Source organism: Grampus griseus (assembly GCF_964374135.1).
Source record: "Grampus griseus genome assembly, chromosome: 2".
NCBI classification, from domain to species: Eukaryota; Metazoa; Chordata; class Mammalia; order Artiodactyla; family Delphinidae; genus Grampus; species Grampus griseus.
Genome location: NC_139018.1, coordinates 66,572,848 through 66,589,993, shown reverse-complemented (window position 1 = coordinate 66,589,993; position 17,146 = coordinate 66,572,848). Strand labels below are relative to the sequence as shown.

General features: G+C 34.8%; 1 protein-coding gene across 2 annotated transcripts in view; it reads left to right on the top strand.

Annotated features, from left to right (window-relative positions):
* The window catches only part of NUBPL (NUBP iron-sulfur cluster assembly factor, mitochondrial), a 249,732-nt gene extending 244,390 nt beyond the window's left edge, over nt 1-5,342 (top strand). For both annotated transcript variants that reach the window (XM_082648015.1, XM_082648014.1), the window contains one exon: nt 5,209-5,342. In XM_082648015.1, the coding sequence (XP_082504141.1) occupies nt 5,209-5,271 (63 nt within the window). In that variant the 3' untranslated portion in view covers nt 5,272-5,342. The remainder of the gene's footprint in view (nt 1-5,208) is intronic.
* Nucleotides 5,343-17,146: the final 11,804 nt, after the last annotated feature.

Sequence of the window (17,146 nt, the reverse complement as noted above, 5' to 3'; positions counted from 1 at the left end):
CCTTCTGCATACGTGCACCACTGAGGAAAGGGGAGTAATTGAAACTCCAAATATAAGTAGTGTAAAATAGCCAGAGAAAGCAATAGAGGAAGGGGGAGAAAGTGGACACTTTAGGATTCAGAGCTCTTAAATTCAATAGCATTTCCTCTTGTTTGTGTAATTATAATTGTTCATTCAACTATATCTACCTTTTGCCTTTGATTGAGTCCGGGACACAGTGATGGACTCATGATTGACTGTTAATTTTGTGGTTTCATTCTTTTTGTCAAGTAAAAATCTTAATATTGATGTGTTAAAAAGTGTGCTATAAGATATTCCTGGTAAAGACTTTTAAATGTAAATAGAAACTTTATTATCTTATAATTTCTACGTTATTACCTTATAGTCCTAATATGAAATGACTGTGTATGGAAAATTAGAACTTCAAATATTTAAAAACAAAGACAAAGGGAAAAGCTCACCATAAAACTTCTGCACTTCGGTTGCCATCCAGTTCCTTTACTTGATAATGACAGAGCAGACAAATAAGATCCAGCTGTATTATCTGTGTCTCTAGGTGGCCCAATGAAAGATCTTGAATAGGAGAGAAGGGTTAGCTCATGTAGAGTTGAGTTGATGAGAAAGAGAGTATTAATAGTCTGAGAAATCTAAATCATATTTTTTACATATGACATGTATATGTTTGCTTTTCCTAGTTGTGGATTAAACAGAAGGAAGGGATTTAATTTACTTATTCCTCAGGCAGAAAAAGTGTCCAAAAGGATATGTTAATATGAGCTCTTCAATGAGATTGTAAATTACTTGAGGACATAATAGTAATAATAGTAGCCACTAGTATTTATTAGTTGCTTCTTATATTCCAGTACTTCACATAGTTTATTCTTAGTTAATATGCCCCCAAGCCCTTTGAGGTAGATACTATTATTATAACCATTTTACACATATGGGAACTGAGCCTAGAAGGGTTAATTAACTTGCCCAGGGCCAGTGTTAATAAGTAATGGAACCAGGATTTTAAACCATACCTGTCTGATCTCAAGGCCCCACCTCCTCACCAGTGAGCACTTCTGCCTCCCTTTTTTATTGTTACCTCCCACAGATTTCCCGAAACAATGCTTTACACACAATAAGAACCAAAAAGTATTGGTTGAAATGATATTACACTGGTTGAAAAAATTCAATCTCAACAGTTTTGTGGAAATTGAAACTGTTAAACTCAGCACTTTTAGTGGTTTCTCAGCAAATAAAAATCTAACCATTGCTTTGAGTGTGATATATTGAAAGTTTTAAGCTTAGAGATAGTCCGTTAAAAAGCAAAGGTTAAATGTAGCAAAGTTGATTATTATGGAATCATTCAGTATTTTGTGCAGTCAGATAGGTTTATGCCTCTAATTTAACATAAGTTAGAACTAAGATTATAGAATGATATGGCCTCAGCTTGCCTTAGTGAGCTTTAAATTTTCATTGTAAAATATTAGGCTTTAAAAACCTAGAAAAGCTACTGGGAGATAAAAGGTATTTATAAAGATGCATGTGTTAGCATACAGTATTTGTTTTTCTCTTTCTGACTTACTTCACTCTGTACGACAGACTCTAGGTCCATCCACCTCACTACAAATAACTCAATTTCATTTCTTTTTATGGCCAAGTAATATTCCATTGTATATATGTGCCACATCTTCTTTATCCATTCATCTGTCGATGGTCACTTAGGTTGCTTCCATGTCCTGGCTATTGTAAATAGAGCTGCAATGAACACTGTGGTACATGACTCATTTTGAATTGTGGTTTTCTCAGGGTATATGCCCAGTAGTGGGATTGCTGGATCATATGGTAGTTCTATTTTTAGTTTTTTAAGGAACCTCCATACTGTTCTCCGTAGTGGCTGTATCAATTTACATTCCCACCAACAACACAGGAGGGTTCCCTTTTTTCCATACCCTCTCCAGCATTTATTCCTTGTAGGTTCTGATGAACCTAGGGGCAGGACAGGAATAAAGATGCAGACATACAGAATGCACTTGAGGACACGGAGAAGGGGAAGGGGAAGGCTGGGACGAAGTGAGAGAGTAGCATTGACATATATACACTACCAAATGTAAAACAGATAGCTAGTGGGAAGCAGCCACATAGCAGAGAGATCAGCTCGGTGCTTTGTGACGACCTAGAGGGGTGGGATAGGGAGGGTGGGAGGGAGACGCAAGAGGGAGGGGATATGGGGATATATGTATAGCTGATTCACTTTGTTATACAGCAGAAGCTAACACACCATTGTAAAGCAATTATACTCCAATAAAGATGATTTTTAAAAAAAGATGCATGGCTGAAAATCAGCACTTTTAGATTTAAGAGAAATATTTCTTTATAAAGTATATGTTATTTCCATTTTTAAACAAAGTCTGTTGTCTCTGTTAACTATAGCAGAGACTGAAACCATTTTTAGATAGAGCATTATGATTAGAATTACTTGTAGTTTGGATTTACTGTTTAATATGTAATGTGGTAGAAGGAGCTGGGCTTTGGAGTCAGGTGGACCCACGTGTGAATGTTCTCCAGCCTGCTGACTTTGTGACTTTGAGCAGACAACTCCAAGTTCTTCATCCACATTGAACCAATAGTGTTTATTTTACATAAGTGAGATTACTTATGAGATTACATAAATGAGATTACCTATACTAGTACTTAGTATAGTATGTACTCAGTAAAAACGTATAAGGCCTTATTCATGTTTTGAGAGCTATTCTTTAAAAAAAAAAAAAAAAGGACGCAAATGAAATTTTAACAGTTTCCTGGTAAAATAAAGTATAATTCAACTATTAGGGACTGAACATAGTTGTTGTTGTTTTTTTCAGTGATCTGACACAGGTATTGTTTATTGACATAGGTGTTGAGTTACAGAGGTGTGTTCAGTGTGTACAGTTTCACTGATCTGTGCACTTAGGACCAGTGCATGTATTTAAAATATTTTTAAAATATGTATCACCAATGAAAAAGTAGCATTTGAAAGTAGATTTATGTGTAATGTCCTTACACTGTCAAGGTAGGTCTTAAAGGTACTAAATAGAATTACTCTCTGATTAGTTTTTAAATTATACTGATGTTTCTAGGTTAAAAACTGACAAATATTAAATATATAACTTCCAAAGAAAAGGGGTCAAGTTTATACTTATTTTTAAAAGTTAGTAGAAAATAAGTTAGCATAGCTTGAATAAGAAATTAAACCAGGTCTTTTGGAGTGACCACAAAAGCTTGATAAATACAAACCCAAATATATCAATTATTAATATTATAAATAACCAATTGCTCCTTTTAAAGTCAAACATTTCTGACTATAATCATAGGATTTTTTTTCAAGAAATAGAGCCAAAATATAAGATTTAAAGTAGTAACGTGAAACATATATTTTATGTTTCAACAATGAAACAAGTAGCATAGCAATATACATACAGACAACATACACTTAAAGGTTTGTCATTATTGTAATTAGTATCACTTAAAATTTTCATAATGAACAATTTTCCAACATGTTGATTGAGAGATAACAGACATGACTGGCTTTTTTCACCACCCCCCAGGGGGGAAATGTAAGTAACCTTTTTTTTTTTTTAACGTATATATGTATCTATTCTTTTTCAAATTCTTTTCAGAATATTGAGCAGCATTCCCTGTGCTATACAATAGCTCCTTGTTTATATGTATATGTATATATACATATGTATCCACAGATACAGGTACATATATATACACACAAATATGTGTGTGTGTATATGCATTTTTTGTTCTTTCTTTATGATCTTAATATGTGGCAAATATTTAAGTTTCTGGTGTGAGTTACAAATATGGCTTTCTCTTTGTGGCACAAGATTTTTTATATATATATATATATTATATCAAAATTCTTTTGTTTTTCAAATTGCTGATTTCTTAATACATTGTATCAACTTCATAATGTAAATACAGAGAGGTCTATATTAAAATATTTCCCCCAATGGAGGAAATATTTACTTTCAAGCATAGTTTTAAAAAATCAAGATGTGTGAAACACAGTTAAACGCTTCATCAAGTCAGGGTGAAGAAGACTCAGTCCTTTTACCATGCGGAGTCAGGGAGCTGGTCAGCCTGGGTTCAGAGCCCAGCTCATCTCACACTAGCTGTGATGCTGTGGACAAGACTCTTCACCTTTCACGGTCTTGGTTTTCTTGTCTATAAAGTGGGAATCGTGACAGAATTTACCCCTTAGGGTAACTTGAGGATAGATGAAATAATACTTGGCAGATATTAAGTACTCAAGTAAAATTTAGCTCTTACCATTACTTCCAGTAGTAGCAGTAGTAGTACCAGTAGTATTAGCAGCGGCGGCGGCAGCAGCAGCAGCAGCAGTAGTAGTAGTAGTAGTAGAAGTAGAAGTAGAAGTAGTATGTATACAACGGTAAACATATAAATGTATAAATTTCTGGTTCTAGAAAATCTTACTATTGTCTTACAGTTACTTTTTATAGATAAGATAGGAGAAATAAGTAGTATTTACATTTCAATTGTTTAAAACTTTAAAATGCAAATGCCATGACCATTGTTCTAACTGGACTGTGCAGGCATTAGGTTAGTTGTGGCCCACTTAGCACCTGGGAGCTGCTTTTCGTGTTCTGTTATACTGGAGTGCCAGAGATGAAGAGAATGACAACTGATTCCAGGAATTCTTGCGTGGTACTTAAATCTCACCAAATGGAGGAGCCTAGGGGTGCTTGGTGCTGGTATTAGACACCATTGTCAGAGAGAATAAAGAAAATGCTTTCTGAAGATAAACATAGGGTGGTAATAGATAGCCTTTTCAAAAATGACTAATAGCCCTTATGCCAAAGAAGTTTGGCAGTATCTAACTCAAGATATCAATTTGTCAGAAGAGGAAGGTGTAAGTTTTCTGCAGCTAGACTGGGTTGCTAGTTTGCTGACACAGGAGTTAGAGTTTGAAAAACAGTAATTGCTGCTACTAAATATTTTTTTTGGAAAGTCCCCTTCCAAATAATCTAAACCCCTTTCTCCCCTGCCCTACGTGCAATGTTCATAGCAGTATCTTCTAACTATTGAGTTTCCTCATCTCATTCAGCCTTTCTACTATTCAATTCAGTAGACAGCTATGGCAAACAGTTTGTGAGTCATTTGATGTCTACTAGGGAGAAATATAGAACAAACAAATCTGTTCTTTTCCAGGCCAAAGCCTACCTGAGGATTGCTACCGAAGTGGTAAGAAGATTGCCACCACCTCCAGAGTGATTCCCCAAGTGTCTTGGAAATCCGCCTGGTGCTTGACAGTAAGACATTTGGAAATCAGCAGTGTGGTGGTGAAATCTACAGAAATAATAGCAATCATAGTTGTTTTCTTGTATTTCTAAAGAAATAATGTCTTATCTTCAAATTTGATTTGCTAAACAATGACTTAACAAAGTTTTTACATACCGATGCTTACTGCTACATTTAGGAATTGTTTCGCAAGCTGTTGTGTACCAGCTTCACAGAACTGCATTTTATTTTATTGAACTACCCCTTAAGGAATCACGAGTTTATATTACAAGCCCAACCTTCAGTTCAGGAGAGAACTGTGCTCTTTTTGCAAGACTACAGAGTTAAAGAATTTACTGAATGTGAGTATGGATGTTAAGTGTGACATCTCTCCATCAGGCAGTTTGGTCTGGGTTTGAATCCTGCCTCTAGTACTATCTTGGACACATTCTTGTTCCAGATAAACCTCTACTTCTTCATCTGGACTAGACTCTCCCCTAGACTTAATAAATCTCAATCTCCAGGGGTGGAGTCTGGACATGTGTGTTTTTAACAAGATCATAATGATTCTGATTATGATGGCAATACTAATAATAATAACTAACATTTATCAAGTGTTTTCTCGTGTCCTTATAGTTAATCTTTCATTCATATGAGTGGGGTACTGTTGTTATTTCCACTTTACAGATGGGGAAACTGAGATATGGGAAAGTTAACTGTCTTCCTGAAGGTTACTGTCTAGCAACTGGAGGTTTGAACTTGGGCAGTTGGATACTGGATCCTTCCTTTTGTACACCAAAGGGCATTTGTTTATTTCAAAAGAGGAATAAGATTATAGTATTCAGAATTTCCTCAAACTTATTTGACCATGAACTCTCCCAACCTCCCCTTTAGGAGCATTTCTTGGAGTTCATATTTCAAAGAATACACCTTGAAAAGCATCTTGTCTGATTGAGGCTGAGAGAGAGAGAGAGAGAGAGAGAGTGAGAGTGCCAGTCAAGGGTTCCCAAGGTTATAAAGCTGCAAGTACTGATAAGAGTCATTAGTTAATCCTCACTTACAAGGAGGTGGTCTGTGACCTTTGGCAAATGCCTGAGTTCCTTTGTAGTTAAGCAGCCAGAAAATTAGGTAAAGAGTTACATGTCACTATAAACATGTTTTTGCACACTTATGCTCACATAAAAAACTGTGCATGGATGTTTATAGCAGCTTTATTTGTAATAGCCAAAACAACCCAGAGTTTTCCAATGGGTGAATGGTTAGAAAAACTGTGGTATATCCATACCATGGAATACTACTCAGCGATTAAAAAAAAGAACAAACTATGGATACATGCAACAACCTGGATAAATTCCAGATAATTAGGCTGAATGAAAAAGCTAATCCGAAAAGGTTTTGTACCATATGATTCAATTTATAAAACATTCTTGAAATGACAAAATTATAGAAATGGAGAGCAGATTAGTGGTTTCCAGGGGTTAAGGAGGGGATTGGTGATGGGGGACGGAATTGTGTTTGTGGCTATACAAAGGCAACATCAGAAATCCTTGTGAGGATGGAAATGCTCTGTATCATGACCGTACGGATGTCAGTATCTTGGTTGTGAAATTGTGCAACAGCTTTGCAAGATGTTACCATTGGAGGAAATTGGGTAAAGGGCACAATGGAATCTCTCTGTATCATTTCTTACAGCTGCATGTGAAGCTACAATTATCTCAGAATAAAAATAAGAGTATAATTTTAAAAGCAAACTTGCGCTGCTGTGTCTGAACTGAAATCTCCTGGACCAAATTATCCATGCTAATTAAAATCATGAATAAAAGTATTTGTGGACACACAGTAATCATCATTCATCACTCTGAAAAGGAAGTAACTTTAAGTTGTAGATATGTATTTGTATTTTATTGTCTGTTTGGAAGAAGGCCAATGTAGATAATCATTGAGTATTTCTAAATACGAAAAAGCAAGTAACTGAACCAAGCTTGACTTTACCTGGAAAAAGAATAATTTAAATAAGCTCCAGAGGTGCTTAAAGTTGTGTACCAGAATTTAATACATCTCATGGAGAAACGGGAAAGATAGACTTCACTCATAAATGTACAACTTAGAGAAGATTCACATATATAATCACCTGCTCCCTTCTCCCTCACTTACTAGTCTCTGCAGATGCTTCCAGGAAAGCCACTGAAAAAAATTGTGGTTGGGGTTTATACCCAGGTTTAAAAGTGGAGGAGGGGAAAGTAGGTTTAAGAGCAAGAATGAAGCTTATTCTAAAGTTTTTGCCCCTGGTAGCCTTTGCTAAGCTTCAGAGAGCTGACTTCAATAGACTATCAAGCATAGCTAGTCTGCCTGTTGCTAGGGGTAATATTTATTTCCTCATTCTTCACATTTCCACAGAGTGTAGAGAATTTCCATTCCCCTGTCCAGGAGGGAAAGGCAAGCTTCCCCACTCATTCCATCCTGGGGAAAGAGGAGTGACTCATGGGCAAATTTCTTTATATCTGTGTTTCTTTGATTTCAGCCAAATTCTGAGCTTTCTGAGGTAGGCTACAGGAAAGCCTGAAGCTGTCCGCCTCTGCCTTGGACTTGGGTAATAAGCAAGTCCATCTAATTTAGAGGTAGGGTATTTGGTAGCCCACTGTGGTCATATACCCTCTAATCCAGCTTTTTGTCAGTAATAAAGCTCATTTTTTTTGAACCATTATCTGGATTCTATGTCTCTCAGTTCCAAACAGGGGAAGAATCCCCCCAACCAGACTCCAAGGAAACACAAAATACCTTTCTAGAATCCTATAAAATTAGAACTGAAGAATATATTTCAGATAAGTCCACCACTCTATTTGAAGCACCTCTAGTAAAAAATAAGTTCATTAATGGCCACAAGGTTTTTTTGGGGGGGGAGGAGGGAGAGTGAAGGGAGGTTATTATGATGTATACTACATATGCAGTAAAGCACAGAAGACATAAATATACAGGTCAATTAATTATCTACAAAGTGAACACCCATGTAACTACCAGCTAGATTAGGAAGGAGACCACAACAAGCATCCCCAAAGCCCCAGTGTTTTCCTTCACAATCACTATCCTCTTCTTCCCTTACAAAGTTAACAACAAACTGATGTTTTAGCACCTAAGTCTGTACCCTTAAACATTATAGTTTTGCCTGTTTTTTTGAAATTTATATTAAATGGAACTATACAGTATTTTGCTCTATATTAACTGTTTTTATTTTGCTCTATACTGACTGCTTTTCTTCTGTATTATATTTCTGAGAAGCATGTCTATTGTTGCATATAGCTGTGCTTTATTCATATCCTTTGCTGTAGAGAATCCATTGTTTGAATAAACAACTTACCATTCCACTGTCTAAATGGATATTTGCATTGATTCCAGTGTTTTACTATTACAAATAATGCTGCTCTGAACATTCTTGTATATATTTTCTTGGTGTTCATGTGCTTGAATTTCTGTTGAGTTATTTCTGGGAGTGGAATTACTGGTAGTTGTTTAGTGGTATCTCATTGTGGTTTTAACTTGCATTTCCCTGATTACTAATGAAGTTGAGCACCTTTACATACAGTTATTGGTTAGTTAAACATCTTCTTGTGTGCAGTACCATTCAAATTTCTTGCCCATTTTTCTAATGTGTTGTTGGAGCATGTATATATTCTTATATTGTTGATATGAATCCTTGTCAGTTCTATGTGTTGCAGATATCTTTCCCCCTCTATGACTTGCCTTTCACTCTCTTAATGGTATCTTTTGATAAACAAAGGATCTTAATCTTAGTGTATTCAAATTTATCATTATTTTCCTTTATGATTGTTGATTTTTTTGTATATACCTCAAAGTCATGAAGATATTACCCTATATTAACTTGTAGAAGCGATTGAGTTGTTTTGCCTTTTACGTTATGTTCTACTGTCCATGTGGAATTGGCCTGTTGGTTATTAGGTAAGGTGGTTGTAAGTTTCTCACAAGGTGGACATCTAATTGTCGCTTGTGAGACTGTGTTTCCCTCCACTATTCTGCAGTATGCCACCTCTGTTGTAAATTAAGTGTTTGTGTTCCTGTGGGTCTGTTTCTGGGCTTTGTATTCTTTTCCATTGGTGTATTTGTCTGTCTTTGCACCAATAACTCACTGTCTTGTTTATCATCACCTTGATGTTCTTCAAGAATATTTTGGCAATTCTTGATTTTTTGCATTCCCATATAAATTTTAGGGCCAGCTTGTGAAGTTCAAAAACAACAACAACAAAATACTGGAGAGTTTCAATTTTGCTTAGGATGGAGGAGACTGGAAAGAACATCGTACCCACCCTTACAATAAGAAAACACTGTATGATCTACAAAATCATAACTTTTAATTAAACTGACCAGAGAACCTAAGTTACAGTGCAACATAGTAGCCTGAAATGTAAGGAAAGACAGAGCCCTCCAAGGAGACAGGATGTAAGGATTTCCCCGCCTTTGGCAGAGCACAGACAAAAGACATCAAGCTCCCTACAAACAGGTAAGACAAATTCAGTGAAAAATTTTAACACATTGCTAAAAGTTGAGTGTGGATAACAGGAGAATCTAGAACCCCTGGAAGCTACTAACAGAAGGGGAGTTTACACCCCCTTATAGACTTTTCTCTGTGGACTTCACTGGGTACCTAAGAGAAGATTTGAGCATGGGGTAGGGTACTGAAAAAAGCCTTTCTTAGTGTATAGGCCTGGAGGAGAAGAGCAGTTGCTTCTGTGAGAAAAACAGAGCCCTGCCTGACCTCCCTTCCCTGTGGAACAAATACTGTAAGTCACTGGGGGAGGGCAACAAATCTTGTTGTCATCAGATGAAGACCCATTATGACTGGGGAGAGGAAACAGAAAAACCCTCTATTCCTAGAGGAATAGGAAGAGAAAGACATCCTGGCCCCAGGGACCATTAAAAATATCCTGTCCTTGGGGAGGAGGAGGACCCCTGAGAAAGCCCAATGACCAAGGCTCAGGGACACAGGATTTGCCCAAAGCTGAGGCTGAGCCAGGACAACCAAGAACCCACTGCCCCACAGCAAGCTAGCAAGCACTAAGTATCAAGCAACAGCAGTCTACTATTGGAGGAGGGAGCAAAAATGTGAATAGAGAAGGTCAAAAGCTAAGGGTAGAGCAGGAACAATAAGAAAAAATCCTTTGGCAACCCCATCCTTCAACTTAGGCACAAGGTAATACCAGAGAGATCTGAAGCCAGTGGTGCACTTTAACCATAACAACAACAAAACCTAAATAAGATCAACTCCTGATGAAATTGACTCAGTGCTGCACCTTAAGTTTCTAGCAAAATAAGAGGCATACCCATTTTCAGCTATAAATGCTATTTACCTCAGTCTTTACTGTCCTACTCGTGATAACCAGTATTTAATGAAAGAATTATAAAACATAAAAAGCAAGAAAAATAAACCCCCTACTTGATAGACAAAACATTTAACAGAACCAGACACAGAGATGACTCAGATGTTGGTACTATCAAAGAAGGACTTTTAAATGGCTAATTAGTATGTTAAAGGGGCTAATGGAAAAAGTGAACAGCAAGCTTAATTAGATGAGGAATTTCACAGAGAGACGGAAACTATAAGAACAAGTAAAATAGAAATTTAAAAAGTAACAGGGAAGAAGAATACCTTTGGGCTGGTTAGTAAACTTGACACAAATGAAGAAAGTGTTGATGAACTTGGAAGATAGGTAAACAGGAAGTACCCAAATTGAAGTACGAAGAGTATAAACAGTTTAAAACACACATACACACAAATAAGAGCTGGGGATAAATTGTATCTCATAAGGAGAAGAGGAGGAGAGGGACCTTGGGACAGAAAAAATATTTAAAGAGATAACTGCTAAGAATTCTCTAAATAAAATAAAATTTATTAAACTAGGGAATTAACAAAACTCAGAAAGTTCCAAGTGGGATTTTAAAAACCTAGATATATCATATTAAAACTGCTGGAAAAACAAGGATGAGAAAATCTCAAAGGCAGTCAGTGAAAACAATTCACACTTTTTTCAGACAAAAGCTAAGAGAATTCATTAATAGCAGACTTTGCTGCAATAAATGCTATATAGGAAGTTCTTAAAGCAGAAGGAATAGAATACCAGATAGAAATTTTGATCTGTACAAAGAAATGAAGAAGATCTCTGAAAATGGTTAAAAATAAAAATAAAAAAATACTTATTAACTTGTTTCTGATCATTTTAAAAGACAGTTGACTGCCTACTACTACTAACATTTTTTAAAATGAGGTTAAATAATAAGCCAGTAGTAGAGATAAAATGGAATCCTAAGTACATAATCCAAAAGCAAGCAGAAATCAAAGTATAAAAGGAATGAAGAACAGTTAGAATGAATAGAAAACAGCTAGCAAGATGAGAATTTTAATCCAAACATATTGATAATTACAATGAATATAAATGTTCAAAACAGACTAATCAGAGATTGTCAGAGTGGATAGAAGAGCGAGACCCAACTCTATATTGTCTAAAAAAAAATCATTCTAAATATAAAGACACAAATAGATTAAAAGGAGTAGATAGAAAAGATATACAGTGTGAACATTCATCAGAAGAAAGGTGGAGTGGCTATAGTAGTATCAGGTATGGCAGATTTCAGAATAAGGAACGTTACCAGGAATGAAGAAGGATGCTCACTAAAAAAGAAATAACTTTAATGTCATAAATCACCAAAGGAAATGTATGTTGTAGTTGTAAATTGACAAAGTAAACTCCAGTCCCACATGCCATCACTGGCAAAATCTACCCAACATTTAAAGAAGAAATAATGCCAGTTCTACACGAACGCTTCCAAAATATAGAAGAGGAGGGAGCACTTCCCAACTCATTTTTTGAAGCCAGCATTATCCTAATACCCAAACCAGACAAAGACAGTGCAAGAAAACCACAAATACTCCTCGTGGGCATAGATACAGAAATTCTCAGCAAAATATTATTTAATTGAATCCAGCATTATATAGAAAGGGTAATGCATTGTGACCAAGGGGGTCATTTTCCTGGGAATGCAGGGTTGGTTCAACATTTGAAAGTCAATCAGTGTAAACAGCAGATTAAAGAAAAAAAGAAACTGAAGGAGAGACCAAGGAAGAAACACCATATGTTTCTCTAAAAGATGTAGAAAAAGTGTATGACAAAATTCAGCATTTCGGATAAAAATTCTCAGCAATGTGGGAATAAAAGACAACTTTTTCACTCTTATAGAAGGCAGCTACAAAAAATTTGCGCTTAACATCTTAACTAATGGTGAAAGACTGCTTTCCTCCTAAGAAAGGGAACAAGGCAAGGTTCTCCAGGCTCACCACTTTTATTCAATATTGTACTGGAGGTCATGTCAGTGGAATAGAAAAAGAAATAAAAGCATACATATTGGAAAGGAAGCAATAAAGCTGTGTCTTTTCACAAGTGACATGATTGTCTATGGGGAAAATCTCCCAAAATATACACAAAAGTAACTAGAACTAATAAGTAAATTTAGTAGAGTTGTAGTATCCAAAGTCAATATACAAAAATGAATTTTATTTTTATATATTAGCAGTGAACAATTGGAATTTGAAATGAAAATAGTACAATTTATAATAGCACAAAACGTAATATTTAAATATAAATCTAATAAGATATGTGCAAGATGTGCTATGCTGACATACAAAACACTAATGAAAGAAATCAAAGAAAACTTAAATAAATGGTGGGAGATATCATGTTTATTGTTTGGAAGACTCAGTGTTGTTAAAATATCTATTCTCCCCAAATTGATCTATATCTAATGCAATCCCAATCAAAATCCCAGGAGACTCGTTTGTTGAAACTGACAACTTGATTCTAAAATTTATATGGAACTAAAGAGGGTCTAGGAGAGCCAAAACAGTTTCCAAAAAGGAAAATTAAAGTCAGAGGACTTACACTACTTGATTTAAGATTTATAAAGCTACAGTAATCAAGACAGTGTGGTATTGGTATAAGATAGATAGACCCATGGAACAGAATAAAGTGTTCAGAAATAGACATATACAGATATGACAACTTGATTTTCAAGAAAAGTACCAAGGCAATTCAATGAGGAATAGATCATCTTTTCAGCAATTGTGGTCAGTTAGACATCTTTTCACAAAGAAATGAACCTTGCCTTGTACCTTACACATCTACAAAAATAAAATCAAAATGGATCATATACCGAAATGTAAAATCTAAAGCTATGGAACTTCTAAAAGGAAAACAGGAGAAAAATCTTCATGATCTTGAGTTAGGCAAAGACTGCTTAATTAGGGCACAGAAAATCGCTATAAATCTATAAAAGAAAAAGTTAATAAATTGTACTTCAGAAATTTAAAACAGCTGTTGGAAGAACATAATTAAGAAAATTAAAAGGAAATTTACAGACTAGGAGAAAATATTTGTAAAACATATCTGACAAAGAATTTGTATCTAAACTATATAAAGAACTCTTACAACCCATTAATAAGAAGACAAAAACTCCAATTTTAAAATGGGCAGATAATGTGACTAGAGACTTTACCAAAGAAGATATACCATTGAAAAGTAGCATGAAAAATACTCAACACCTTTAGTCATTAGGGAAATGCAAACAAAACAAAACAAAAACCCCACAATGAGATACCACTACACAGCTATAAAAATGGCTACAATGAAAAAGACTGACCACACCAAGGGTCGATGATGATGTGAATCCACTGGAACTTTCATACACTGTTGGTGGGAATGTAAAATAGTACATTTACATTTGGAAGACAGTCTGGCACATTCTTAAAAAATTAAAGATGCACTTACCATACAATCGAACTCTTCTGCTCCTAGATATTTATCCAAGAGAAACAAATATATATCCACATGAAGACTTACATACAAATATTCCTAGCGACTTTATTTTATATTTTCCAAATGCTGGAGAGAACTCACATGTCCACCAAGAGGTGAATGGATAAACCAAATTGTCTGTAACTATGCAATAGAATACTTCTTAGCAATAAAGTGGAATGAATTATTAAGTCGTAAAATGAATTATTAAATCTTGAGAGTGAATTATTAAAATGAATTATTAACTCTTAAAATAATAGTGCTGAATGAATGAGGCAGACAAAAAGGGTACAACCTGTGTGATTCTATGTACATACAATTATAGAAAATGCATACTTTACTAGACAAAGTAGATCAGTGGTTGCCTGGAGATGGGTACTGGGAGAGAAAGGGTATGGAGAGAGAGACAGATTAAAAAGGAAATGAGGAAACTTTGGGAAGTAACGGAATGATCATTAACTTGATTATGGTGAAGTTTTCACAGGTATATACCTAGATCAAAACTCATCAAGTTGTGCACTTTAAATATGTTCAGTTTATTGTGCATCAGTTATACTTCAATAAGGTTAGTAAAAAAAGAATGATGTATTCATGAATTGATTTCTGATATTGGATTATACTTTCCAGAATAGTATTTTTATAAGAAGATAACCCTTTTTAAATGCCTGAAATGTCACAGTTGCCATGTATAGTTGTTTTCAAATCCCTTTTTCAAAGTCTCTCTTCATTTTTTAAACTAAAGATACCTTTTTGAACAACTAGATGAGCATTGTCTCTTCCTTGTGCCAGTCTGAGTGACTACTGATGTTTGGAGTTCAGATGGAAACTTGAAGCATAATCAGTTCAATAATTTGCTTTCTTTTCTTACTTTTGGCACATCTGCTTGTATGACCTGAAGCAGCAAATTGTTTTCACATTTAAAGCTATTTTTAAATAATTTGGCTTAAAGTCTATATAGAGTATAGTATAGAATTTGGTCATATACCACTTTTCTAATCAGAAACTCTTATTTGAATAATACCATTTAAACCCAATCTTCAGTTTAAAGTATATCAATGCTTTGAAAACCTTGTTAAAGTCTGAAATTAGATGGCCTATATAAATATTGATGTACCATACTTTCAACTTATTAATTGAAAAGTAGCTGACTTTTATTCCCAGGAATGTCAGGTTTATCACAACAGATAACTTGATTAATACATAAAGGATGTTTAAAACAAAAGAATATCCTTTAATTTAAAAAGAAGACAAAAAGTGGTTGTGTTTTTGAAGATTTTTGCAAACTGCTTTCCTAGTCTTTATTATTTTTAATCTTTCGTAGATATTTTAAAGTTCTGTAGTTGTTATTTTTTGTTTTAGCCCATTTATATTTTTTATTTTAGCCCATTTATGCCTTTAGTAATTTTAATACTGTAGGTTAGTTTGGACCTCTACAATAACATCAGTTGTCTTTTACAAATTGAATGTATCAAGCAATAATGATTTTTTGTTGTTATTTATTTTGAAATATAAAATAAGAACAATAAATTATCTTTAACTGTATCTGTTTCAAGCATTAAAAAAACATTTTGTAGAATATGGGTGTTGCAGCTGTTGAACTGTTGTTTAAACATTATTTCTCACACTGTGCCTAATGGATTTAATTATGGTTCACACACTTGTTTCTTTATCATCTCTTCAGATGGAGGACTATACAGATACATTGTAAACCACCATGAGAATATGCTATTAGGCTGTCTTTGCGGATGAAAGTATTTTCTAATTATGTTGTAAAAGTTCCTTGCAAATAAATTCCATTAATTACTGGCTTTCTCTTGTAGTTCACTAATCTAGTTACTTACCGAGATCAAGTACAAAAGAAAGCCAAGATATTCAAACTAAAAGGCCTTATTGTGACTGGACCCAAAGGTCAACAATAGTGATTAGTCTAAAATCCATTTAACATTGAGAAGAACCAATCAAAAATATTTCTTCAACTGTTTCCCAGCCCATACTTGTCCATAGGGAGCTTCTACTTTAATTGAGGACACTAAACTATCACAAAGTAAATGTTAAAATGAATAAGAACTGAACTCTAAGTACATTAGTAGTTCTAGGGAAATGGATTGGAGAAAGAAGATCTGGAATCAGGTTTGAAGAATAGGGGATTAAATAGGAGGAAATAATATGAGCAAAGAAATGGGTGTAAGTGGGCGGAATATAGTGTTTCCTGGGGAGCTGTGGGAAAACTAGCCTACTTAGAGATGTAGTTTCATATTTGGATGCCATGGGTAATAGGATAATAGGATGGGAAAAACTGATCAGATTACAGAGGGCCTTGAATGACATGAAGTGCAGTTCGACCTTGACACAACAAGCAGTCATAAAATTTTAAAAATATATTTTTATCTATAATACATGCCTTCCAGACAAAATTTTAAAGGTATAAAAAGACATTCCATGAAAAATAATTCTCCCTTTTAATAGAGCCTAACAAACTGATTTCAAAATTTACATGAAGAGTAAAGATCCAGGAATAGCTAAGAAACTCCTGAAGAAGAAGAAAAATAAACAGGAAGACAAGGAGGCCAACTTGTCCTACCAGATATCAAGACACTATAAACTGACAGTAATTAAGACAGTGTTAATAAAAGATAGAAAATTGACAAATAGAGAACCTAGAAACAGTGTGTGCATATTTGAATATTTGATTTACGACAAAATGGGTATTGCAGATCATTGGGGAAACAGTGCTGGGACAGAAAAAATTGGATCCCTACCTTATGCCATATAAAAATCAATTTTAAAAGTAAAAATTTAAAATTTTGCAGAAAATATAGGACCTTGTGACCTTAGGAGTGTAGAATCTCTTAAACAAATACAAAAGAAAAGAAAAGATTGATAAATTTGGCATTATGTTAAAATTAAGAATGTCTCTTTGGTAAAGGACATCATATAGAAATTGAGGAGATAAACTGGAAACTGAGAGAACATATTGCAGCGCCTATAACTAGTTATTCCTAAGAATTCAAGAA